General features: G+C 49.2%; 1 protein-coding gene across 1 annotated transcript in view; it reads right to left on the bottom strand.

Moving 5' to 3' along the window:
* IL5RA (interleukin 5 receptor subunit alpha) overlaps positions 1 to 26,390 on the bottom strand; it is an 82,583-nt gene that overhangs the window by 12,197 nt on the left and 43,996 nt on the right. Inside the window, exons 7-8 of the mRNA XM_068254833.1 lie at positions 18,823 to 18,964; positions 16,716 to 16,800 (exon numbers count right to left, since the gene is read on the bottom strand). Coding sequence (XP_068110934.1) covers positions 16,716 to 16,800; positions 18,823 to 18,964 — 227 coding nt within the window. The remainder of the gene's footprint in view (positions 1 to 16,715; positions 16,801 to 18,822; positions 18,965 to 26,390) is intronic.

The following is a 26,390-nucleotide window of genomic DNA, read 5'->3' as shown; positions in this document are numbered from 1 at the left end:
CCCTCCTGAGTAGGGTTGCTCGAATACCCCTTTTTAAAATCCGAATTGATTTGGATCCGGATACCCAGATATCCGGATTGGATATCCGAATCCGAACTTTTTGGTATCCGAATAGAATCGGATATTTGAACCCAATATCCGGGATATCCGGTCGGATTCGGATGTCCAGATAGAAAACCGGAAGTGGCCTTTAAATTGCTTCCAAAACTTTTTTTAGACTAAAGGAGGCATGTAGCATCATGTTTTTTTTAAAGGGAAACACTAATTGTTTATGTGTGGAGTTAAAATACAAAAAAAAAAATGGCTGTAAATTAACATCAGGACTTGGTTCCAGACAGTGGTCACGCAGCCCACATTGTGTCCAAAGTCTAACCGCACAACTGGGACATGACAGTTTTCAGCCCAGACACCTGGCAGAGTTTTTTCCTTGCACGGGAAGCGGTGTAGGGAGCAGAGGAGGCCACTGAGGACTGGCTGTCTGAACAGGCCACAGTGTCGGCAGGAGTGGCAGAGGGGGTTCTGGAGCTCCTGCCAGAGCTGACTACTGCCAGCGCCAGCTTGCTTCAGCCAGATGATCTGAGGCAGTGGTGCTCAGCAGAGCTCGAATATTCGAGTAGCTCGAATATTCAAGCTCTTTTTCAGCTATTCGAGCTCGGTATTCGAGCTCCGAATAGCTGCAGCTATTCGAATGGGCTATTCGAGTGAACTCGAATAGCCCACTCACTATTCGCGCTATTCGAGCAACAGCGCTATTCGAGCTCGAATACCGAGCTCGAATAGCGTCATAGCCCTCTGACGGCAGCATATCACAGAGGGAGACCCTGGCCAGCCCCTACCCTATAAATAGCGGCCGCCATGTTCGTTTTTTCCGTCCTTGCTTGACTTGTACAGAGAGAGATCTGCTCCTTTGTGCTTTGGCTTAGCAAGTGCTCTATTGTGGTCAATCACCTAGCGTTTTTGCTCACATACACCTCCTATATACACCTATATTGTTGTTAGCTAGATAGAGATTGTATTTTAGTTAGTAGCTTGTGTGTTACATAGTGACAGCTGCTGCTGCAGGCAAGCTTACACAGCTTTAGGCCTCAGGGCCTTGCCTGTGTGGGCAGCTGCCCTACTGTCCTCTGTTAGTTTATTTCTCATCTATACCAGTGTTTCTGCTGTGTAGTCTTGTCCTTTACTATACTAGTACTGACTGAGTGATTATTGTATTTTGTAGTTATACTGTACTAGGACACTCACTGTCACTGTTCATAGCTCCTGCGTGTGTGTGTGCGTGCACTGTCTGTAGTGTACACACAGTACACAGTATTCCCTTCTACTGATTGAATCATCTGATTAGTACTGAATCTGATTATTGTATTTTCTAGTTGTACTTACTGTACTAGGGACACTCAGTCACTGTTCATAGGCTAGCTCCTGCGTGTGTGTGTGCGTGCACTGTCTGTAGTGTACACACACTCTATTCCCTTCTACTGAATCATCTGATTAGTGATTACTACTGATTATTGTATTTTCTAGTTGTACTGTACTAGGGACACTCACTGTTCATAGGCTAGCTCCTGCGTGTGTGTGTGCGTGCACTGTCTGTAGTGTACACACACTCTATTTCCTTCTACTGAATCTGATTACTACTGATTATTGTATTTTCTAGTTAGTGTACTAGGGGACACACTCACTGTTCACTGTTCACACTTACTGATTATTGTATTTTGTATTTGTACTGTACTAGTAATCACTTAGCGATCTAATCACTTAGTGATTAGTGTCACCTCACCCACCAACCCACTCCATTAAAGTACCCCACTTTTTCACCCGCCCTTTTAAAAAACTTTTTTGTTTACGCCCAAAACATCTAAGATGTCTGGAAGTGGCAGCCAGCGCGGTTTGGGCAAGGGCAGCAAGGGAATCAGGAGGAGAGGGAGCAGCATTGTGGCAAGCCGCGCCACCATGCACAGTTCCGCAGCAGCAGCAGCTACGTCAGTGGCTAACATTCCGCCTATAGCCACTGGCCGTGGACGCCTTGGGCGCCCAGCAGGAGCATCTGCAACTCACGCTGCAGAGACACAGCAGTAGCGTGTAGTACCTGCTCCTATTTTCCTCCAGCCGGGTCGGAAACGTCCCATTGAGGAAAAGGATGCAGCCACTGTGATGCAACTGATGACGGAGGATGAGCAGCCCGCCATCAGCTCTGCATCCGAGGCCTCCACCCTCACCACCACCACCACCACCCCTGTTCGCAGCAGCCGCCCAGCAGGTCCTGGGGAGGAGGAGGAGGCCAGTTCACCGTCACAAGTTGGCGACCTGTCACTCAGCAGTATTTTTACCCCAGGCACCATCAGGGTATTGTCTGCTGTTGTTGGCGATTTTGAGGAGGAGATGCTGATGGGCACTTTGGGGGAGGAGGGATTGGACAGCAAGACTGTGGCGACAGTCAAGCAGCCCATCCATGCATCAGGAGAGGAGTTTGGGGGGTCATCATCCCAGCAGGACATGTTTCAGGAGGGGGAGGATGATGATGACAGGGTGACAGACAAAGACTGGGTGCCACCAGCTCCTGGGGATGTCATCATCAGCAGCTCTGAGGAGGAGGAGGAGGATGTGCTTGTGGGCCTTGCAAGGAGGTGCATCATTGCAAGCATTGGCAGCAGTAGGCAGGTCCCACAGCCTGCTGGTGTCTCAGGCTCAGCAGCAGCAGCATCTGCCAGTACCACCACCAGCCGCACCCAAGCCCCCCCCCCCCCAAACCACCACAGGGAGACAGGCAGCAGCGGTTCCAGGCCGTAGGGGGTTTTTCTTGTCACCAATCTGGCGATTTTTCACCATGCCCACAGTTTACAGCAAGTACGCCACTTGCAACCACTGTCAGCGGAAGTTGAGCAGAGGTGCAGACCCCTTAAAGTTCAGCACCAGCTCTCTTATCGACCACCTTGCTGCTAAACATTACCACCAGCATGAGGAGTTCCAGAGGCTGAAGGCATCTGGTGCTGGCAGTGGCACCACACCCATCACTGCACAGCCTTCAGCAGCAGCAGCAGCAACAGCAGCCACCCGCCCTCCTGCTCCTCCAGCACCACCAGCAGGAGTGCGGAAACGCACTGCTCCTCCCCCCTCTGCAACTCCTGCCGCCGACACTGAGGCCTGTTCTGGCAGCCAGTCCTCAGTGGCCTCCTCTGCTGTCTCCGCTGATGATTCCCGTGCTAGCAAAAGGCGACGCCAGAGCCTTTTGAGCGAGTCCTTCCAGGGGGTGGTTAGGGCTCTGCCTCCCAGCAGCCGTCGCGTGCGGCAGCTGAACGGCTTGCTGGCACGGGCCATGTGCTCCCAATTCCTGCCGTACATGCTCGTGCATAAGGGGAGCGACATGCGTGCGCTGCTTGCTTGTGCAGCCCCAGACTGGCAGCTCCCCAGCAGACACTTCTTTGCCCGCAAGGCCATTTCTGCACTGCACCGCTTTGTGATGGCCAATGTGGAGCGAGGGCTGGAGCACGCGGTTGGTGAAAGGGTCCACGTCACCATGGACTCCTGGAGCAGCCGCTTCGGGACAGGCCGCTACCTGTCCTTCACTGTCCACTGGGTCAGCTTGGTGGAAGGGGGTGAGGATGGGAGAGCAGCAGCGGGCACAGCAGCAGCAGCAACACAGTGGGTGGTGCCACCCCGCAGGCTCAGGGGAACTGCAGCAGGTTCCTGCGATCCTCTGCCATCCTCCGGCACACCTGGCCAAACCCCCCGCCTCAGCAGCAGCGTGAAGGCCCGCCACTGCCAAGCGCTGCTGCAGTTGGTCAGCCTTGGGAAGACCAAACTGACGGCAACCCATGTGTTGGCCAAACTCCAGGAGCAGGAGAGGATTTGGCTGACCCCCAGAGGCCTCAGAGTCGGAGAGGTGGTGGCCGACAATGGGGCCAATCTGGTTGCCGCAATCGACAGGGGAAACCTGACCCACATCCCCTGTCTTGCCCACGTGCTGAACCTGGTGGTGCAGAAGTTCTTGCGCACCTACCAGGGGATGGGCGAACTGCTGGAAACGGCAAGGAATGTTGTGTGTCACTTCCGGCGCTCGGCTGCAGCCTCTGCGAGCCTGGAAGACGTGCAAAAGGAGCTGGAGCTGCCACGCTATCGGCTGATCCTTGACGTTCCAACTCGCTGGAACTCCACCCTGGCGATGTTGGAGCGTCTGGTTGAACAGAAGCACGCTGTCAACCAGTACCTTGCACTGGCCACTGTGTCCGCCGCTCAGAAAAGGGACAAGACCAGCAACATCCCATCCATCGTCCCCGATGACGACTGGAGGCACATGCAGCAGGTGTGCTTAGTGCTGGCTCCCTTTCTGCAGGCCACCAACATGGTGAGCAGGGACCATGCTATGGTCTGCGAGTGGGTGCCCCTGGTTTGTCTGCTGAACAGGGCCCTCGATGCTTTGCTGGAACAGGGAGCGGCAGCCTTGGCCCAGCAGGAGCGGCATGCAGCTGCACAGTCCACCTCTGAGGGGGAGGAGGAGGAGGACTTGGTGGAGGTCCCTGACCTTGCTGCTGATGAGGGGGATCAGCACAGTGCAGCTGAGTTGGTGCGGGGGTGGAGAGAGGATGAGGCGGCAGAGGAGGAGGATGAGGACAGCACTGCCGCCGATGTGCCAGCACACGTGGCCCGCCTCTTCCCAATGGCAGCGCATATGCTGACGTGCCTGCGCAGGGACCCCAGGGTGATCCAGATGAAGCAGAGGGAGGACATCTGGATCAGCATGATGTTGGACCCGTGCCTTAAGGGGAAGTTGAGCCAGTTCCTGCCGCCTGCAGAAGGAGACCCAGCGCAACAAATAAGGAGCTTGCAGCAGGCCCTTGTTGAGCGCTTGGAGGAAGCCTTCCCCCAGCCTTCCACCCCCACTGTCCAGCCAGCACAGAGGCAGCAGCAGGTGCCTGCATCCAGCAGCAAGCGCCCCACAGACCTGCTGTCTCTCAGCAACGAGCTCTACAGGACTGTAGAGGCTCCAGCAGTGACTAGAGAGGAGGTGCATGCAGCAGCATCCTCCTCCGGTCACAGCCAGTGCCTGACCCGCATGGTGGCTGACTACATGGGGTCCTACAGCGGGCTTGACAGCGATGCCCCTGTTGATCCCATGGAGTATTGGATCAAGAGCCTGGAGATCTGGAGTGAGCTGGCGCAGTACGCCCTGGAAGTGCTGTCCTGTCCCCCTTCCAGCGTGCTGTCCGAGTGCTGCTTCAGTGCAGCTGGTGGCGTGGTCACCGAGAAACGCTCACGTCTGTCTCACAAGTCTGTGGACAGACTGACGTTTCTCAAGATGAACCAGGCGTGGGTGGAAGACGAGTTCCTGGCCCCTATTGTCGGCGAGAGGGGGACATGAACTGGCTGCCGGAACCATCGTTAACCACTTGAGGACCTAGGGCTTTACCCCCCTTAAGGACCGGCCACTTTTTTTCCATTCAGACCACTGCAGCTTTCACGGTTTATTGCTCGCTCATACAACCTACCACCTAAATGAATTTTGGCTCCTTTTCTTGTCACTAATAAAGCTTTCTTTTGATGCTATTTGATTGCTCCTGCGATTTTTACTTTTTATTATATTCATCAAAAAAGACATGAATTTTGGCAAAAAAATGATTTTTTTAACTTTCTGTGCTGACAGTTTTCAAATAAAGTAAAATTTCTGTATACATGCAGCGCGAAAAATGTGGACAAACATGTTTTTGATAAAAAAAAAACCATTCAGTGTATATTTATTGGTTTGGGTAAAAGTTATAGCGTTTACAAACTATGGTGCCAAAAGTGAATTTTCCCATTTTCAAGCATCTCTGACTTTTCTGACCCCCTGTCATGTTTCATGAGGGGCTAGAATTCCAGGATAGTATAAATACCCCCCAAATGACCCCATTTTGGAAAGAAGACATCCCAAAGTATTCACTGAGAGGCATAGTGAGTTCATAGAAGATATTATTTTTTGTCACAAGTAAGCGGAAAATGACACTTTGTGAGGAAAAAAAAAAAAAAAAAGTTTCCATTTCTTCTAACTTGCGACAAAAAAAAATGAAATCTGCCACGGACTCACCATGCCCCTCTCTGAATACCTTGAAGGGTCTACTTTCCAAAATGGGATCATTTGTGGGGTGTGTTTACTGTCCTGACATTTTGGGGGGTGCTAAATTGTAAGCACCCCTGTAAAGCCTAAAGGTGCTCATTGGACTTTGGACCCCTTAGCGCAGTTAGGCTGCAAAAAAGTGCCACACATGTGGTATTGCCGTACTCAGGAGAAGTAGTATAATGTGTTTTGGGGTGTATTTTTACACATACCCATGCTGGGTGGGAGAAATATCTCTGTAAATGACAATTTGTTAATTTTTTTTACACACAATTGTCCATTTACAGAGATATTTCTCCCACTCAGCATGGGTATGTGTAAAAATACACCACAAAACACATTATACTACTTCTCCTGAGTACGGCGATACCACATGTGTGGCACTTTTTTGCACCCTAACTGCGCTAAAGGGCCCAAAGTCCAATGAGTACCTTTAGGATTTCACAGGTCATTTTGAGAAATTTCGTTTCAAGACTACTCCTCACGGTTTAGGGCCCCTAAAATGCCAGGGCAGTATAGGAACCCCACAAATGACCCCATTTTAGAAAGAAGACACCCCAAGGTATTCCGTTAGTAGTATGGCGAGTTCATAGAAGATTTTATTTTTTGTCACAAGTTAGCGGAAAATGACACTTTGTGAAAAAACACAATTAAAATCAATTTCCGCTAACTTTTGACAAAAAATAAAATCTTCTATGAACTCACCATACTCCTAACGGAATACCTTGGGGTGTCTTCTTTCTAAAATGGGGTCATTTGTGGGGTTCCTATACTGCCCTGGCATTTTAGGGGCCCTAAACCGTGAGGAGTAGTCTTGAAACCAAATGTCGCAAAATGACCTGTGAAATCCTAAAGGTACTCATTGGACTTTGGGCCCTTTAGCGCAGTTAGGGTGCAAAAAAGTGCCACACATGTGGTATCGCCATACTCGGGAGAAGTAGTACAATGTGTTTTGGGGTGTATTTTTACACATACCCATGCTGGGTGGGAGAAATACCTCTGTAAATGGACAATTGTGTGTAAAAAAATCAAAAGATTGTCATTTACAGAGGTATTTCTCCCACCCAGCATGGGTATGTGTAAAAATACACCCCAAAACACATTGTACTACTTCTCCCGAGTACGGCGATACCACATGTGTGGCACTTTTTTGCACCCTAACTGCACTAAGGGGCCCAAAGTCCAATGAGTACCTTTAGGATTTCACAGGTCATTTTTGTTTCAAGACTACTCCTCACGGTTTAGGGCCCCTAAAATGCCAGGGCAGTATAGGAACCCCACTAATGACCCCATTTTAGAAAGAAGACACCCCAAGGTATTCCGTTAGGAGTATGGTGAGTTCATAGAAGTTTTTATTTTTTTGTCACAAGTTAGCGGAAATTGATTTTAATAGTTTTTTTTCACAAAGTGTCATTTTCCGCTAACTTGTGACAAAAAATAAAAACTTCTATGAACTCACCATACTCCTAACGGAATACCTTGGGGTGTCTTCTTTCTAAAATGGGGTCATTTGTGGGGTTCCTATACTGCCCTGGCATTTTAGGGGCCCTAAACCGTGAGGAGTAGTCTTGAAACCAAATGTCGCAAAATGACCTGTGAAATCCTAAAGGTACTCATTGGACTTTGGGCCCCTTAGCGTACTTAGGGTGTAAAAAAGTGCCACACATGTGGTACCGCTGTACTCAGGAGAAGTAGTATAATGCGTTTTGGGGTGTATTTTTACACATACCCATGCTAAGTGGGAGAAATATCTCTGTAAATGACAATTGTTTGATTTTTTTACACACAATTGTCCATTTACATAGAAATTTCTCCCACCCAGCATGGGTATGTGTAAAAATACACCCCAAAACACATTATACTACTTTTCCTGAGTACGGCGGTACCACATGTGTGACACTTTTTTGCAGCCTAGGTGCGCTAAGGGGCCCAACGTCCTATTCACAGGTCATTTTGAAGCATTTGTTTTCTAGACTACTCCTCGCGGTTTAGGGCCCCTAAAATGCCAGGGCAGTATAGGAACCCCACAAGTGACCCCATTTTAGAAAGAAGACACCCCAAGGTATTCTGTTAGGTGTATGGCGAGTTCATAGAAGATTTTATTTTTTGTCACAAGTTAGTGAAAAATGACACTTTGTGAAAAAAAACCAATAAAAATTAATTTCCGCTAACTTTTGACAAAAAAATTAAATCTTCTATGAACTCGTCATACACCTAACATAATACCTTGGGGTGTCTTTTTTTTTCTAAAATGGGGTCACTTGTGGGGTTCCTATACCGCCCTGGCATTTTACAGGCCCAAAACCGTGAGTAGTCTGGAAACCAAATGTCTCAAAATGACTGTTCAGGGGTATAAGCATCTGCAAATTTTGATGACAGGTGGTCTATGAGGGGGCGAATTTTGTGGAACCGGTCATAAGCAGGGTGGCCTTTTAGATGACAGGTTGTATTGGGCCTGATCTGATGGATAGGAGTGCTAGGGGGGTGACAGGAGGTGATTGATGGGTGTCTCAGGGGGTGGTTAGAGGGGAAAATAGATGCAATCCATGCACTGGGGAGGTGATCGGAAGGGGGTCTGAGGGTTTGGCCGAGTGATCAGGAGCCCACACGGGGCAAATTGGGGCCTGATCTGATGGGTAGGTGTGCTAGGGGGTGACAGGAGGTGATTGATGGGTGTCTCAAGGTGTGATTAGAGGGGGGAATGGATGCAAGCAATGCACTGGCGAGGTGATCAGGGCTGGGGTCTGAGGGCATTCTGAGGGTGTGGGCGGGTGATTGAGTGCCCTAGGGGCAGATAGGGGTCTAATCTGATAGGTAGCAGTGACAGGGGGTGATTGATGGGTAATTAGTGGGTGTTTAGGGTAGAGAATAGATGGAAACACTGCGCTTGGGTGGTGATCTGATGTCGGATCTGCGGGCGATCTATTGGTGTGGGTGGGTGATCAGTTTGCCCGCAAGGGGCAGGTTAGGGGCTGATTGATGGGTGGCAGTGACAGCGGGTGATTGATGGGTGGCAGTGACAGGGGGTGATTGATGGGTGGCAGTGACAGGGGGTGATTGATGGGTGATTGATAGGTGATTGACAGGTAATCAGTGGGTTATTACAGGGGAGAACAGATGTAAATATTGCACTGGCGAATTGATAAGGGGGGGTCTGAGGGCAATCTGAGCGTGTAGGCGGGCGATTGGGTGCCCGCAAGGGGCAGATTAGGGTCTGATCTGATAGGTAACAGTGACAGGTGGTGATAGGGAGTGATTGATGGGTGATTGATGGGTAATTAGTGGGTGTTTAGAGGAGAGAATAGATGGAAACACTGCGCTTGGGTGGTGATCGGATGTCGGATCTGCGGGCGATCTATTGGTGTGGGTGGGTGATCAGATTGCCCGCAAGGGGCAGGTTAGGGGCTGATTGTTGGGTGGCAGTGACAGGGGGTGATTGATGGGTGATAGGTGATTGGCAGGTGATTGACAGGTGATCAGTGGGTTATTACAGGGAAGGACAGATGTAATTAATGCACTGGCGAATTGTTAAGGGAGGGGGGGGGGTCTGAGGGCAATCTGAGCGTGTGGGCGGGTGATTGGGTGCCCGCAAGGGGCAGATTAGGGTCTGATCTGATAGGTAACAGTGACAGGTGGTGATAGGGGGTGATTGATGGGTAATTAGTGGGTGTTTAGAGAAGATAACAGATGTAAACGATACATTTGGGAGGTAATCTGACGGCGGGTTTGCGGGCGATCTAATGGTGTGGGTGGGTGATCAGATTGCCCGCAAGGGGCAGGTTAGGGGCTGATTGATGGGTGGCAGTGACAGGGGGTGACAGGGGGTGATTGATGGGTGATAGGTGATTGGCAGGTGATTGACAGGTGATCAGTGGGTTATTACAGGGAAGAACAGATGTAATTAATGCACTGGTGAATTGATAAGGGGGGGTCAGAGGGCAATCTGAGCGTGTGGGCGGGTGATTGGGTGCCCGCAAGGGGCAGATTAGGGTCTGATCTGATAGGTAACAGTGACAGGTGGTGATAGGGGGTGATTGATGGGTAATTAGTGGGTGTTTAGAGAAGATAACAGATGTAAACGATACATTTGGGAGGTAATCTGACGGCGGGTTTGCGGGCGATCTAATGGTGTGGGTGGGTGATCAGATTGCCCGCAAGGGGCAGGTTAGGGGCTGATTGATGGGTGGCAGTGACAGGGGGTGATTGATGGGTGATAGGTGATTGGCAGGTGATTGACAGGTGATCAGTGGGTTATTACAGGGAAGAACAGATGTAATTAATGCACTGGTGAATTGATAAGGGGGGGTCAGAGGGCAATCTGAGCGTGTGGGCGGGTGATTGGGTGCCCGCAAGGGGCAGATTAGGGTCTGATCTGATAGGTAAAAGTGACAAGTGGTGATAGGGGGTGATTGATGGGTGATTGATGGGTAATTAGTGGGTGTTTAGAGGAGAGAATAGATGTAAACAATGGATTTGGGTGGTGATCTGATGTCGGATCTGTGGGCGATCTATTGGTGTGGGGGGGTGATCAGATTGCCCGCAAGGGGCAGGTTAGGGGCTGATTGATGGGTGGCAGTGACAGGGGGTGATTGATGGGTGATTGACGGGTGATTGACAGGTGATTGACAGGTGATCAGGGGGATAGATGCATACAGTAAACAGGGGGGGGTGGTCTGGGGGGGGGGTCTGGGGAGAATCTGAGGGGTGGGGGGTGATCAGGAGGGGGCAGGGAGCAGGGGGGGGGGGATAAAAAAAAAATAGCGTTGACAGATAGTGACAGGGAGTGATTGATGGGTGATTAGGGGGGTGATTGGGTGCAAACAGGGGTCTGGGGGGTGGGCAGGGGGGGGTCTGATGGGTGCTGTGGGCGATCTGGGGCAGGGGGGGGAGAAATCAGTGTGCTTGGGTGCAGACTAGGGTGGCTGCAGCCTGCCCTGGTGGTCCCTCGGACACTGGGACCACCAGGGCAGGAGGCAGCATGTATAATACACTTTGTAAACATTACAAAGTGTATTATACACTTTGTATGCGGCGATCGCGGGGTTAACATCCCGCCGGCGCTTCCGTATAGCCGGCGGGATGTTGCGGCGAGCGAGCGGTGACAGGCGCCGGCGGAGGATCGCGTCACGGATGACGCGATCGCTCCGCCCATGCCCTTAAATGGACCGCCGCCTCTGTGGGTGAGGCCGTCCTGCAGGGCTCCACTTCCCCGCCGCCCCTGTGTAGTGGGCGGTCGGGAAGTGGTTAATATGCCTTACCACCCTTTACCACCTCCTGGCTCCTGCTCACTACTAAGCCAGCCTGGTTCAGTTTGACTATTACGTCGCCTGTAGCCACACATTTTACACCTACAGTGGGCTGCTGTGTACTGCCCTTCTGCTGTCTGTCTGTGTTTCCCGCTGCCAGGGTACACAGATTTACCTTCTGCTGCCACTCTGCCACCAGCTATTACGTCCAACAATAGCTATATCTCTGCGTAATTTGCTGTAAAAAAAAAAAAAAAAAGTAAAAAAAAAGGTTTAATTTTTCTGAGGTGCCCGGGTTGAAAACTGTGTTGTCCCAGTTGTGTATTGGACACGATGTGGGCTGCACGACCGCTGTCTGGGACCTCCTGTTGTGTTTATTTACAGCCCTGGTATCACCGCTAGGTACCAGGGCTATTATGTCACGCTGCCTGCCTGCTGCCACACTCACACTACTCCTCCATTCCTCCTGCTGCTGCTGCTGCTGCTGCTGTCTGTCTGTCTGTGTTTCCCACTGCCAGGGTACACAGATTTACCTTCTGCTGCCACTCTGCCACCAGCTATTACGTCCAACAATAGCTTTATCTCTGTGTAATTTGCTGTAAAAAAAAAAAAAAAAAAACATTAAAAAAAAAAGGTTTAATTTTTCTGAGGTGCCCGGGTTGAAAACTGTGTTGTCCCAGTTGTGTATTGGACACGATGTGGGCTGCACGACCGCTGTCTGGGACCTCCTGTTGTGTTTATTTACAGCCCTGGTATCACCGCTAGGTACCAGGGCTATTATGTCACGCTGCCTGCCTGCTGCCACACTCACACTACTCCTCCATTCCTCCTGCTGCTGCTGCTGTCTGTCTGTCTGTGTTTCCCACTGCCAGGGTACACAGATTTACCTTCTGCTGCCACTCTGCCACCAGCTATTACGTCCAACAATAGCTATATCTCTGTGTAATTTGCTGTAAAAAAAAAAAAAAAAAAAAACATTAAAAAAAAAAGGTTTAATTTTTCTGAGGTGCCCGGGTTGAAAACTGTGTTGTCCCAGATGTGTATTGGACACGATGTGGGCTGCACGACCGCTGTCTGGGACCTCCTGTTGTGTTTATTTACAGCCATGGTATCACCGCTAGGTACCAGGGCTATTATGTCACGCTGCCTGCCTGCTGCCACACTCACACTACTCCTCCATTCCTCCTGCTGCTGCTGCTGTCTGTCTGTCTGTGTTTCCCACTGCCAGGGTACACAGATTTACCTTCTGCTGCCACTCTGCCACCAGCTATTACATCCAACAATAGCTATATCTCTGTGTAATTTGCTGTAAAAAAAAAAAAACATTAAAAAAAAAGGTTTAATTTTTCTGAGGTGCCCGGGTTGAAAACTGTGTTGTCCCAGTTGTGTATTGGACACGATGTGGGCTGCACGACCGCTGTCTGGGACCTCCTGTTGTGTTTATTTACAGCCCTGGCATCACCGCTAGGTACCACAGCCTATTATGTCTCGCTGCCTGCCTCATTGACTGCCTGCTGCCACACAATCATCCTCCTGCTGCTGCTGCTGAATTTACCTCCTGCTGTCTGTGTGTTTCCACTGCCAGGGAGCACATACAATGGCGCTTCCACCATGCGCCACCAGCTATTTATTACGCTAAAAAATAGCTGCATTTCTTTAAAAAAACGAAAAAAAATATATATACTTTTTATTAATACTTTGTGATATTATTTTTAGAGGTGTCCGGGTTGAAAACTGTGTTGTCCCAGTTGTGTATTGGACACGATGTGGGCTGCACGACCGCTGTCTGGGACCTCCTGTTGTGTTTATTTACAGCCCTGGTATCACCGCTAGGTACCACAGCCTATTATGTCTCGCTGCCTGCCTCATTGACTGCCTGCTGCCACACAATCATCCTCCTCCTCCTGCTGCTGCTGCTGAATTTACCTCCTGCTGTCTGTGTGTTTCTACTGCCAGGGAGCACATACAATGGCGCTTCCACCATGCGCCACCAGCTATTTATTACGCTCAAAAATAGCTGCATTTCTTTAAGAAAACGAAAAAAATATATATACTTTTTATTGATACTTTGTGATATTATTTTTTAGAGGTGTCCGGGTTGAAAACTGTGTTGTCCCAGTTGTGTATTGGACATGATGTGGGCTTCACGACCGCTGTCTGGAACCTCATGCTTTGTATTTACGGCCTGGTACCACCGCTAGGTACCACAGCCTATTATGTCTCGCTGCCTGCCTCATTGACTGCCTGCTGCCACACAATCATCCTCCTCCTCCTGCTGCTGCTGCTGAATTTACCTCCTGCTGTCTGTGTGTTTCCACTGCCAGGGAGCACATACAATGGCGCTTCCACCATGCGCCACCAGCTATTTATTACGCTCAAAAATAGCTGCATTTCTTTAAAAAAAAAATATAAAAGAGAAATAAGTGAAGAAGAAGAAGACGATATAGAAGAAGAAGAAGATATAGAAAAAGAAGAAGGAGAAGAAGAAGAAGATATAGAAAAAGAAGAAGAAGAAATAGAAAAATAATAAGAAGAAGAAGATATAGAAAAAGAAGATATAGAAAAAGAAGATATAGAAGAAGAAGATGAAGAAGAAGAGGAAGAAGAAGAAGATGAAGAAGATGAAGATGAAGAAGAAGATGAAGAAGAAGAAGATGATGAAGAAGAAGAAGATGAAGAAGAAGAAGAAGAAGAAGATGATGAAGAAGAAGAAGAAGAAGAAGAAGAAGAAGAAGAAGAAGAAGAAGAAGAAGAAGAAGAAGAAGAAGAAGAAGAAGAAGAAGAAGAAGAAGAAGAAGAAGAAGAAGAAGAAGAAGAAGAAGAAGAAGAAGAAGAAGAAGAAGAAGAAGATGAAGATGAAGATGAAGATGAAGATGAAGATGAAGATGAAGATGAAGATGAAGAAGAAGAAGAAGAAGAAGAAGAAGATATAGAAGAAGAAGATATAGAAGAAGAAGAAGAAGATATAGAAGAAGATATAGAAGAAGAAGAAGAAGAAGAAGAAGAAGAAGAAGAAGAAGAAGAAGTATATACAGTACTTAACAGAATTTTGGACACAACTTCTCTTTCCACCTTTTTTTTTTTTTTTTTTAAAGGAACATCCCCACATAATCACTTGCTGTTGTTACTTGAAAAAAAAGATGTTTCTTGCATCATTCACCCCCCAAAAAAGTGTTGGAAGCAATTTAAGGCCAATTCGAATAGTCAGCTTGAATAATGAGCTCGAATACCGACTCGAATAGTGAGCTCGAATTCCGAGGTCGAATCGAATAGTAAAAAATATTCGAATCGAATATTCGACCGAACTCGAATAATATACTATTCGAATTCGACCTAACTCGAATAATAAAAAGGGGTATCTGAGCACCACTGATCTGAGGTACTTGTACTTTATTAAAATCGGGGTTGGACTTTAACCACTTGAGGACCCACCCTTTACCCCCCCCCCCCTTAAGGACCAGCGCTGTTTTAGCTGATCTGTGCTGGGTGGGCTGTGCAGCCCCCAGCACAGATCAGGGTGCAGGCAGAGCGACCAGATCGCCCCCCTTTTTTCCCCACTAGGGGGATGATGTGCTGGGGGGGTCTGATCGCCCCTGCCTGCCTGGGTGTTGCGGGGGGGGCACCTCAAAGCCCCCCTCCGCGGCGAAATTCCCCCCCTCCCTCTCATCCCTGTCCCCCCTGGCAATCTGGGCTGCACAGGACGCTATCCGTCCTGTGCAGCCAGTGACAGGCTGTCCCCTGTCACATGGCGGCGATCCCCGGCCGCTGATTGGCCGGGGATCGCCGATCTGCCTTACAGCGCTGCTGCGCAGCAGCGCCGTACAATGTAAACAAAGCGGATTATTTCCGCTTATGTTTACATTTAGCCTGCGAGCCGCGATCGGCGGCCCACAGGCTATTCACAGAGCCCCCCGCCGTGAATTGACAGGAAGCAGCCGCTCGCGCGAGCGGCTGCTTCCTGATTAATTAGCCTGCAGCCGGCGACGCAGAACTGCGTCGCTGGTCCTGCAGCTGCCACTTTGCCGACGCGCGGTATGAGTGCGCGGTCGGCAAGTGGTTAAAGCAAATCAGCACGGCGTGACAGACAGCAGAGTAGAAAACTGTGCACACTAACTGTCTAACTGTCACACTGACACTGCTCAGCACAGTAGCACTGCAGTAATCTGTAGTAAGCTAACACAGTAGTACTACTCTAACAACTAACTAGCACTGCAGTACTAACCTATACTGTGGCTAATAGCAGGCCAGCAGCTGGCCTGGTCTGTGCACAGCACACACAGACACAGGACCTAATAGCAGCTGCTGCAGCACAAACTCTGACTGTCACGGAATGAAATCAAGCTAGCTAAATAATAAACAATAGAACAATAGTGTAGTGAATGTGTTAATCACTGAAAAGCTTTAGGTTTATCACTGTATACAGCACTTGCAAGGCCAGCAGCACTGGAGCGTGTCTCTCAGTGAGCAGTCACAAGCAAGGACGAGATTTCTCATCATGGCACCCCTCCTTAATATGCAGGGGGGCTGGCCAGGGTTTCCTTCTGTGATTGGGTGCTAGGGCTTAGGCTGGGAGCCCTCTGATTGGCTCAATGAGGTCAGGAGGAGCTGGCCAGGCATCCCTTCTGTAAATGGTTGCTAGGGCTTAGGCTGGGAGCACTCTGATTGGCTCAATTATGTCATGGACGTCATCACCTTAGTTACAGTATCCGGATTCAGATATTCGACTGGATATCTGAATTCCTATCCGGAAACCGCATTCCGGATTTGCCCAGATATCCGAAATCCGGATCCGAGGCCGGATAACTGAAAAAGTTCGGATTACCTGGGTAGTTCGGATATCTGAATATTGGGCTCTCGCTTCCGGAAAGATGATGTCAGTCGTCACCACGCCGGCCGCCTCGCCTCATCAAGGCGGCCGGCGTGACAGTACTGCGCATGCGCGGTTTAATCGCGCATGCGCAGTACTGTCAAGCCGGCCGTCGTGATGACACGAGGTGGCCGGCGTGGTGACGACTGACGTCATCTTTCCGGAAGAGGGAGCCCGACACTCGGTCCCGGTGTCGCGGGAGCCATTTCGGAGCAGGGCCTGGGAGGTGGGCCAGAAGGATGCCAAAGGACCTCACGACCTACGGTGGGTTGCAGAAAGCCCCAGGTAAGTTTAGAGTTTGTTTTTATTTACTGCTTGGAGTCCCTTTAATGATTCCACTATTCAAAGCATCTATAGAAATGATTATTACCAGCACATGACCAATAAAGAGCTAATACTGTGTTTGAGGCAGATTCCCTCTGGCTGCTCTGCATCCCCTATTGCTACCACATTGGACAGAGGCCACAAAATACCTCAGTATACAGGAAAAGTACTTGTATTTAGTGGTACTTACATAGCGCAGATGAAAAAGAAAGCCAGGATTGTTACAGAAAGGCATGTATATATTGTGATCCAAAGCAAATTTTCATTATTTCTCTCTGCGTAGAAACACAATGCAACCATTTAGATATGCTGAATAGTAATATATGTGATCTGTTGTCATTGTATTTATAAAGTGCTGATGTCTGCCACAGCACTTTACATTGGGTATACAGTTTCTAATTCTCACAATTGATCCAACAGTTGATCTATTCTCACCAAGCTGCTTAGCCCTTTCCAGCCTTGTGGAGATCCACAATTTTTGTCTCTGGTGTCTTTTGACAGCTCTTTGGTCTTGCCCATGGTAGCAGTTGGAGTCTGACTGACTGTGGGGTGGACAAGTGTATTTTAAGAGCAGGTGCTACTAATTTAGAGTAATGAGTGGAGTAGAGGTGGACTGTTGAAAGGCGGAGTAAAGGTGGCCATCCGTCAGGCGACTCGACCATCCAATTCGAGCAGTGCAAAACAAATAATTTTTTTAAAAAAAATCATACAATGTGATTTCCTGATTTTTTTTAAATGATGTCTCTCACAGTAGGAATGCATCTACAATGTAAATGTCAGACTCCTCCATGATTTCTAAGTGGAAAGCAACCCCGGGTACTGCACTACCCCCACTGGTGCCTAACCTTAAACACTCCCCCTACTGTCTAAACTTAACCAACCTAAGCTTAACACCCACCCACCATTCCCATAAAGCCTTAAAGGGACTCAGAGCTGAAAAAAAAATGTATACATACCTGGGGCTATCTTCAGCCCCATCCACTCTGATCGCTCCCACGCTGCCGTCCTCTGCTGCCCACAGCTTCAGGAACCGGTTTCCCACACTTCCGTCATCGCGGCCAATCTACGCAGGAGAAGTGTGCCCTCTACATATCTCTCCAGTGGCTGCTAGAGAGATACACAAACTGCACACTTCTCTTACGTTAGGCTGGCTCCGACTGACTGAAGTGCGGGGACCCGGTACCGGAGCTGCGGGCAGCAGAGGATGGCGGCGTGGGAGCGATCCAGGCAGATGGGGCTGGAGGAAGCTCCAGGTATGTATACAATCTTTTTCTTTTTTAGCTCTGGTACCCTTTAAATTCACTGTGCCTAGGGGCGTAGCAATAGCCATAGCAGCTATAGCAGCTGCTATGGGGCCCTGGGGCATAGGGGGGCAGGTAGTACTTAAATGGTACCAGTCGAGAGCAGAATGTGCAGGCTGCCGTGTTTATTTCCTTTTGAACAATACCAGTTGCCTGGCAGCCCTGCTGGTCTATTTGGCTGCAGTAGTGTTTAAATAACACCAGAAACAAGCATGCAGCTAATCTTGCCAGTTCTGACAATAATGTCAGAAACATCTGATCTGCTGCATGCTTGTTCAGGGTCTATGGCTAAAAGTATTAGAGGCAGAGGATCAGCAGGGTAGCCAAGTAACTGGTATTGCTTGAAAGTAAATAAATATGGCAGCCTCCATATCCCTCTCACTTCAGTTGTGCTTTAATTTACTGACTTTGTCTCGGTGCCCATGAACTATGTGCAGTGTTGATTGAATGAGAATGTAAATTGCCCAATTAACTCATATCCATATGGTAGGGCCGGATGGCATTGCTTATGAGTGCCTACATCTGATGGTCCCATGAAAGTTTTGCTATGGGGCCCCATGATCTCTAGCTACGCCACTGCCCGTGCCTAACCTGAACCCAGGACCGGGCCGAGGCATAGGCTGGAGAGGCTCCAGCCTCAGGGCGCAGTGTAGGAGGGGGCGCACAATTCATTCTGCTGTCATTCCTAATTGTGTTTGAAGCAGAAAGAAATAAGAAAAGGGGATACATAGCAGTGACTGCAAGCCAGATAACTAGATATTAAGGTGTTGGGGAGGTTGTGGGCCCTGTGGCACCTCTTAGTCTAATAGCAATCAGTGTGTGACAGCTGGGGTGGGAGGGGTGCAGGGGCGCACTTTGGTGTCTCAACCTTGGGTGCTGGAGGACCTTGTCCCAGCTCTGCCTGAACCCACTAGAACCACCCCACTGCCGGATAAATAGAGGCAACATTTTTAGCGGCGCTGCGCCATTTACCTTATGCCCTAACCCAGATCTTACCTACATAGATTGTCTTTGACCACCTTCCATAGTTTGGTTTCAACCAGCAGGGCTTTCCTCCCACGGCTCGGATGCGCACATTTTGCACACCGGAGGGTTCCTTCAGATCCTTAACATGAAACTGGAGTTTATCTACTGTCACCTGTCACCAAGAAAGTGTGGGGAAAGGGGATATACATCAGTTAGGTAATTCTTTTATCTCTTATTTCTATTATTGCTACACTACTTTTAGGAAGTAAAATATGACCATGCATTGATGACATGGGAACATCAGCACTCATCTATCCAGGGCTCAGCTGACTGGAGTGGTTGATATTTTTATGTGTAACAAACATATGGGTTGGGGGTGTGAACCGAATGAGAAGTGTTGAGCTGAAATTTTCCTAACTTTGTGTTTCTTTAATTACGGATGCGAATTTTGCTGCTACGACGCAAATTCGTTATTCCGTAATTGCCATACAAACCGTAATTTTGAATTCCGTAAGTGAAATTTCAGTTTTGTAATTTCACGTTTCGACGCAAATTCGCGTTTATCGCGAAATTTCGTAATTTCATGTTTTCTATAGAAACAATGTTATTTTAGTTATGAAAATGGACGGAATTTTGTTTCTAATAGTAATTATGCACATTTAGGTAATGACTAAACTCAGGAAAGTCACTCATTAATTGCAATTACTGATAATGCAAAGGCCCCTGCACGTGCTGTCACTTTAAATGTATCAGGAGGCTCTATCTGCAGCCACTTCTAAGACAGGTGCTCTTTGCCATGGTGCACTTAGCGGTCATGCATGCTGAGACACTTGGGTTTGAGCTTTGCAATATCTGATAATGCAAAAGTCCCTACACGTGCTGTCGCTTTAAATGTATCAGGAGGCTCTATCTGCAGCCACTTCTAAGACAGGTGCTCGTTGTCAAGGTGCACTTAGTGGTCATGCATGCTGACACACTTGGTTTTGGGCCTTGCGATATCTGATAATGCAAAGGTACCTGCAAGTGCTGTCGCTTTAAATGTATCAGGAGGCTCTGGACTGGAACACAATTTCTAGAACGGACGAGTTTCCAAAATTCTGATTTGTTTGTGTTATGTAAACAATCGTAATTACGAAAAACGATCGTAATTATGAAATTCCTCATAAACACGAAATCTTGCGTAATTTTGTGAATTTTGCAAAATTTCGATTACGGTCATAATCGTAATTTTGCGAATCACGAGAAATTTGCGTAATCGTCATTACGCTCATCACTACGAATGGGTCACAGCCAGCAAAGCAATACAACTTTGGCTCAGGTGGTTTATGGGCCTGTTAGGCCCCACTCACACTAAAGAAAAGAATGCAGCGTTTTTGCATAACACAGGAAAACTCAGAATCGGACGGTGAAAGCATGCTATGTTATTAATAGAGCTGCTCAAATCCGCTGCTCAAATCCGGAACTGGGAGATACCCGGATAGCTGCTATCCGGATATCTCCCAGTAAACCTGTGCGGGGTGGGGGTCAATTTTACGTGTCTGACTTCTTCTTCGTCTGTCCCTCGGCACCTCCCACGATGCGCTCCACGTGCGTCACGTGATTACAAACACTTCCTCCTTCAACCCGGAAGGAGGAAGTGTTTGTAATCACGTGACCACCACTTGGACCGCATCGTGGGAGGCACCGAGGGACGGACCGAAGAAGACGTCAGACAGGTAAGATTGGCCCACCCCGCACAGGTAACTGGGAGATATCCGGATAGAACTATCCGGATGTCTCCCGGATCTGGATTTGAGCAGCTCTGGTTGTTAATTGGATGCATTCACACTGTCAATCAGACTGCAAATGCAACATAAACAAACTGGACCATAAATGCACAGTTCCAAACCTGCTGCATTTTTCCATATCGTGAACGCACCACAAACGCCACAAAATGGACACAAAGGAAGCTATGGAAATGGACGGTGTTTGTTCCCAGTAGCCTTCTCCAACCGAATGTGGAATGCTAACCTGTCCTGTGGAGATTTGGTTCTGCTGCCGTTCATTCCATTGCATGGGACAATCCTGCTGCAACAGGGACATTTTCAAGGGCTCGTGAAGGACCCATAAGAATCCGCCCAGTTGCTAGTCAGGATATACATAATTTTTTACAATCCACCTGGAAGCCCCATGCTCATTCTGGTCGCTGATCGGTTTCAGGCCGGCGGCAGACAGCACAGACAACAGCGGATGGTATGGAGGATGAGCAGACGGTGGTGACGCGAACACAGCAGATGGAAACAACAGCAATGTGAACGATGCAGTGTGGATAACGTGCATCCTAAACAGATGCGCTTACTGCACCATTCCCGCATCCATTGCTTTTGCATTGCAGTGCGAACCAGCCCTTACTCTACATATACTGCCAGAGAACAATGTGTGCTGTACTGTTTATAACATAATCCCATAAATGGTAAGCAATATTTTTTCAGTCATGAAATATTTGGAAACTAAAAAAACAAAATCACATCCAAAGACTCCAACAGCTTGGACATTTCTCCTAGACAACTCATCTTCATCAGCCCAAAACAAAGCGCAACCCCTCCAAAATGTAAAATTTTGGCTTCTCTACCTTAAAAAGCTTTAACCAAGGAAATTCCTGAAAGAGACGTAAATCTGGAACAAACACAAAAAATCAGCAAACCAAGACTCAGTGGTGCTCGGATGTAGATTCGTGATCACAAATTGCCGTGGATCACAACCATTTTTACGCTATCCGCCTCCGATATTCGACATCGTGGACAAATTTTCAATCACTAAAATCCTCTTCGGCGGACCGTGAATGCGTACAGTCGAATGCATTCACTATCGTGGAAACGGCGCAGAAGCCGTGGTTAGGTCGTGATTAGCGGAAGTAGGCGGAAGTGACTTCCCTGGGCCAATCAGAGGCCCCCAGCCAGGCCCTAGCAACCAATCATAGGATTTGCTAGGACGTGACTCAGGGGCATGACGCCCCTGATGAGTCACGCGCCTGTGACGAAACGCGTCGGGAGGAGCCAACAGCCTGCAGGACGATCTGGGAACATCATAGCGGCGACTGACGGAGAACCCGGCGAGCCTATCCGGAGAGGCACGGGGGAGAGCCCGTCTAAACACTCTGTGTGCTGTTAACTACACATGCTTGTGAGTATATAGCTGGAATAAAGTATATTTTTACCTAACGGAGTTACATTATGTGGGGCTCATTCTTTCTTGAGGTGATTCTAAGGAATCCTAAGGGAGTAGGAAGCATCTAGTCTACATTAAGGAGGAGCCACCTGGAGTGGGGACACATGGAAACTGAGATTGGGCAGCCGGCCACAGAAGCACCAAAGAGCGCATACTGACCAGTCTTGCAGTGGTCACACAGGCTGGGTGAGTGCGGCCCCAAACAGGACTTTCCTTTTGATGCATTATTAAGTGGAGTGGAGCGCTATCTATCTACATTTGAGAGACTGTACTGGGGAACTCGCTGAACCTCAATGGAGCGCATACACATAGGAGGAGTGAGAAGATATCGTAAACAGACAGAGGATTGAACTTTATTGAACTTTAAACTGTTTGTTTGTCTGTCAGAATTGTAGCGCTGTACATTACACATACTGTTGTCTGGTGTTAGGCAACCGATTAGCAAGCGTTCCCGCTATCTGTTTGTCTTTGTTTTCCGTGTTCATTTGTTAGTTAGGGTTGGTACGCTTGTCACTGTTGCGCTTAACGTGCGGTGACCGTACTATTAACGCGTTTGTCACTGTTGCGCATAATGTGCGGTGACCGCATTTAGTTAGTCATTTGTTATTTTCCTTGGCGTTCGGATTGTAGTTATTTGCTGTGCCTTCCTTTACTTTATTCATGCTCTGTCTTTGCTCAGTTTTGTGTTGCTGATAGCAATCGCCTCTCTTGTAAATGGCTTTCTCACTCTGGTCTGTTCTGTTGTGATATGTCTACCGGTGCTGGGTTGATGACTAGATTGGTAGACATTCATATAGTCTGTCTCTGTTCTTTCTCTCTTTTTAGTTGCTACCTTGTTTATATTGCCCAGTGTTGCTTCATCGTGCAATTACCATCTGGCATCTGTGGATGTACAAAGGACTTTTTCCTCTGTACTCCACAGCTCCACCTGCTGGTTGGAATTCCCCTCTACAAATATATACTGGGTACTCTGATTCTGTGATTGTGGGGATTTCCATCTGCTTCAGCGAACTTGGTGTGCGCTGACTGTGGAAAGCGACCCCAGATCATTACACCCCCCTTAAAAAAGTGACAATTGCCAGCCGTCTGCACACATCAGCTGATGTTGTCCTCACACACTCACACACACATAACCACACGCAGTCAGGTGGCCATCACAGCGAATGTCCTGATTGGATAAGGAATAACTTTGGACTTCTCAGTCCTATGAACAGTTGAACCAGTTCTCCAAGTCCATCAAAAGTTGTGGTTAACAGCTGTCTTTATGTGGTCATGAAAAAACATACAGCGTGCCACGCTGCACAAAAAACCTTGCAACAGTTCAAAAAGCCAGACACTGCAATCGATCATTCCAACTCCAGAGATACTATATCAGCACAGTCTATTAGCTGTAACCTGCCATCTATCTGCTGCTTCAACTGTTAGACTTAGCACTTGTAAAGATGCCCCACCGGGGGTCTCACCACCACTTGGCTTGCATCTGACCAAATAGTGCTGTGCAGGGCTGCGCTTCTGCTGTCCTCCACTCTCTGAGGCTATCAGGGCTTGTTGCTCCGTCTGGGCTTATCGTTCTGGCGTGCTGGCTGCAGCATGGGCGCTCATAACACGTGGAGTCTGGCTGCAATGCCGGGTACACACCAGCTGACGTCACTGGCCTAGGTCACGTGACATGTTTCGCTCCTCCCACTGAGCTTTTTCAAATGAAAGTGAGGTCTGGTTACAGAGTTTCCTATTGTAGCCACACAGGCAGCCGTTTCCTCCAATGCAGTGTCTGGCTTTTTGTTTTGCAAGTGATTCAGTAGCAACATGTCTGGCAAGGTTCGTGGGGGTGTCAGGAAAGGGAGTTCCATTGCCTCAGCCACTTCTGGGACTGCTCCATGGCCAGGGAGAGGACGCCCAGCTGTATGGGGTTGTGGTGCAGCAGAAAGGGCAGCACAGCCTAGGCCGACGACATTATCCCAATATTTTAAAGTTTCTGGTCCCCGTGTGGTGGTTGAGCAGATGGAACCTGATGTTTTGATGGACATCATGACTGCATCCCAGACCTCTGCTGTGAGCAGCACTCCAAGCAGCAGCAGCAGCCAATGCCCCGCACTTGCTGCATACCTCCCAACATTTCAATGTCCCAAAACGGGACAATTAGGCCAAACCCCTGGCCACACCCCCAACCCCCTAGTCAAAGTTTTTGTTTTTTTTAATAATCTTGTTTAATTACCCCGAAATGGGAGGCGCTGGGAGGGTGCCGGTGGGTGGGGAGGAGGAGGGTGGCCGTGGGTGGGCAGGCAGAGTGAGGAGGAAAAAAGCCGACTGAGGCACCAGCCCGCCCAGTATGCGGCATGGATGGCCGCCGCTGCCATCATTAACCTTCTCCCTCCTCCTAATATGTCCCCCAGTGTCCCCTTCCCCCCGCACAGTAAAATGGGCAGCGTCACAGGAAGCAGGACGTCACAGGAAGCAGGAAGCGAGAAGACCAGATGGGATCCCGGTACGGCAATGGTAAGAGTTACAGCCCGCTCCGCTGCCGATTTTACTGTGCGGGGGGAAGGGGACACTGGGGGACATATTAGGAGGTGGGAGAAGGTTAACGATGGCGGCGGCCATCCATGCCGCATACCGGGCGGGCTGGTGCCTCGATCGGCTTTTTTCCTCCTCACTCCCCAGCGGCCGGGACCAGCAAGATGGCCCCCCAAAATCGGGACCGTCCTGCCGAAAACGGGACGGTTGGGGGCCCTGTTGCTGTGACATCCACCCCAGCAGCCAGTGGTCAGCAGCCCTCCCAGGACGACATTGTTCTGTCCCTCAGTCCGGCATCTGGGAACATACTGATGGATGAAGCTCAAGACATACTGGGGAATTATATGGAGGAGATTGAGCTTGGGCCAGAATCACAACTGTTATTGTACAATGTTGATGAAGAGGGGTCTGTGTCTGTGGATGTAGGGACGAAAGAGGAGGTGGGGGAGTCAGAGGAAGAGCTTCATCCTGATGATGACGATGATGACGTTGTGGACCGTACATATGTGCAGCCTGAGTCCGCGGAAGAATGCTCGGAGCAGGATGATGAGTCACCTAGGCCTAGCCAAGGATATCGTCATATGTCAGGCAGGGGCAGGTGCAGCAGTGGGCGTGGAAGAAGACAGGACACTGCTTCAGCCGGCACCACCACCATGCAACCCCCAAGCACAGATTTTCCGCTGCACTCTCTGCTAGCGGTAGCGTCCATGGCCACAGGACATTGACGTCCCCGGTATGGAACTTTTTTGAGGTGTCAAGCCAGAACAAAAAGTATGCGGTCTGTAATTTATGCAGCAAAAAATTGAGCCCTGGAAAAAATGTGTCCAAGATGGGTACCTCATCCCTCCAGGGCCACCTGAAGAGCTGCCACTGCCATGAGTATGAGGAGTTCAAGAGGAGGGAGGCACTGCAAGCAGGGGGTACTAAGAGCACAAGTCGCACCACCGCAGCAGCATCATCCCGCCCTCTGGGGCGTGAATACCCTGCCGCAGTAGCACGCAAGCGCTATTCCACCTCAAGCACTCCATCGGCAACTCAGGACACAGACATTGAGGCTGGCAGCCAGTCGTCATTCTCCTCTGTTTCCCCTGCATCACATCATTGTCAGACCCTGCTGAGCGACACCTTTCAGGGTCTAACCAAGCCACAGGTGCATCTGAAAATTAAATGGCTTGCTGGCCCGGGCCATGGCATCACAGCTTCTTCCCTACTCCCTGGTGCAGGAGGGGTGCGATATGCGGATAGGCTTGGGGGACATGAAGTGGCTGCTGCAAGTTACAACAACCTGCCTGCCTTGGTTCATTTTTGGGCTGTGGTACTACCAGTGAGTTGCCGTGGTCCTTCTGTGCTGCCGCACTGATCGGCCGCTTTTTCCTCCTGACTCAGTCGCTACTACACTTTGCGTTCACACTGCCCGAGTCAACGGAGGCGCATTTAATTTTTTGGGCAGCACTATCAGGCGGGAGAAAGTCCTTCAGCACCCAAGGCTGAGACAGCAAAGTACGCCCCTCCATCCCTCCCACCCCAGCCATCACCACTGATTGCTATTAGACTAATAGGTGCCCCAGGGCCCCCAACCTCCCCAACACCTTAATCTCTAGTTATCTGGCTTGCAGTCACTGTCATGTATCCCCTTTTCTTATTTCTTTCTGCTTCAAACACAACTGGGAATGACAGCTGAATGAATTGTGCGTCCCCTCCTACACTGCGCCCTGAGGCTGGAGCCTCTCCAGCCTCTGCCTCGGCCCGGCCCTGAGCACTATCAAACTGTGGGACTACCAGTGAGTTGCCATGGTCCTTCTATGCTGCCGCACTGACCGGTCGCTTAGTCTTTCTGACTCATTCACAACCTAAAATACGCGTCATTTTGTGGACGT

Source organism: Hyperolius riggenbachi, chromosome 9, assembly GCF_040937935.1.
Source record: "Hyperolius riggenbachi isolate aHypRig1 chromosome 9, aHypRig1.pri, whole genome shotgun sequence".
Classification (NCBI taxonomy): domain Eukaryota; kingdom Metazoa; phylum Chordata; class Amphibia; order Anura; family Hyperoliidae; genus Hyperolius; species Hyperolius riggenbachi.
The sequence above is the reverse complement of the archived record's forward strand: the minus strand, read 5'-3'. Positions and strand labels throughout refer to the sequence as shown.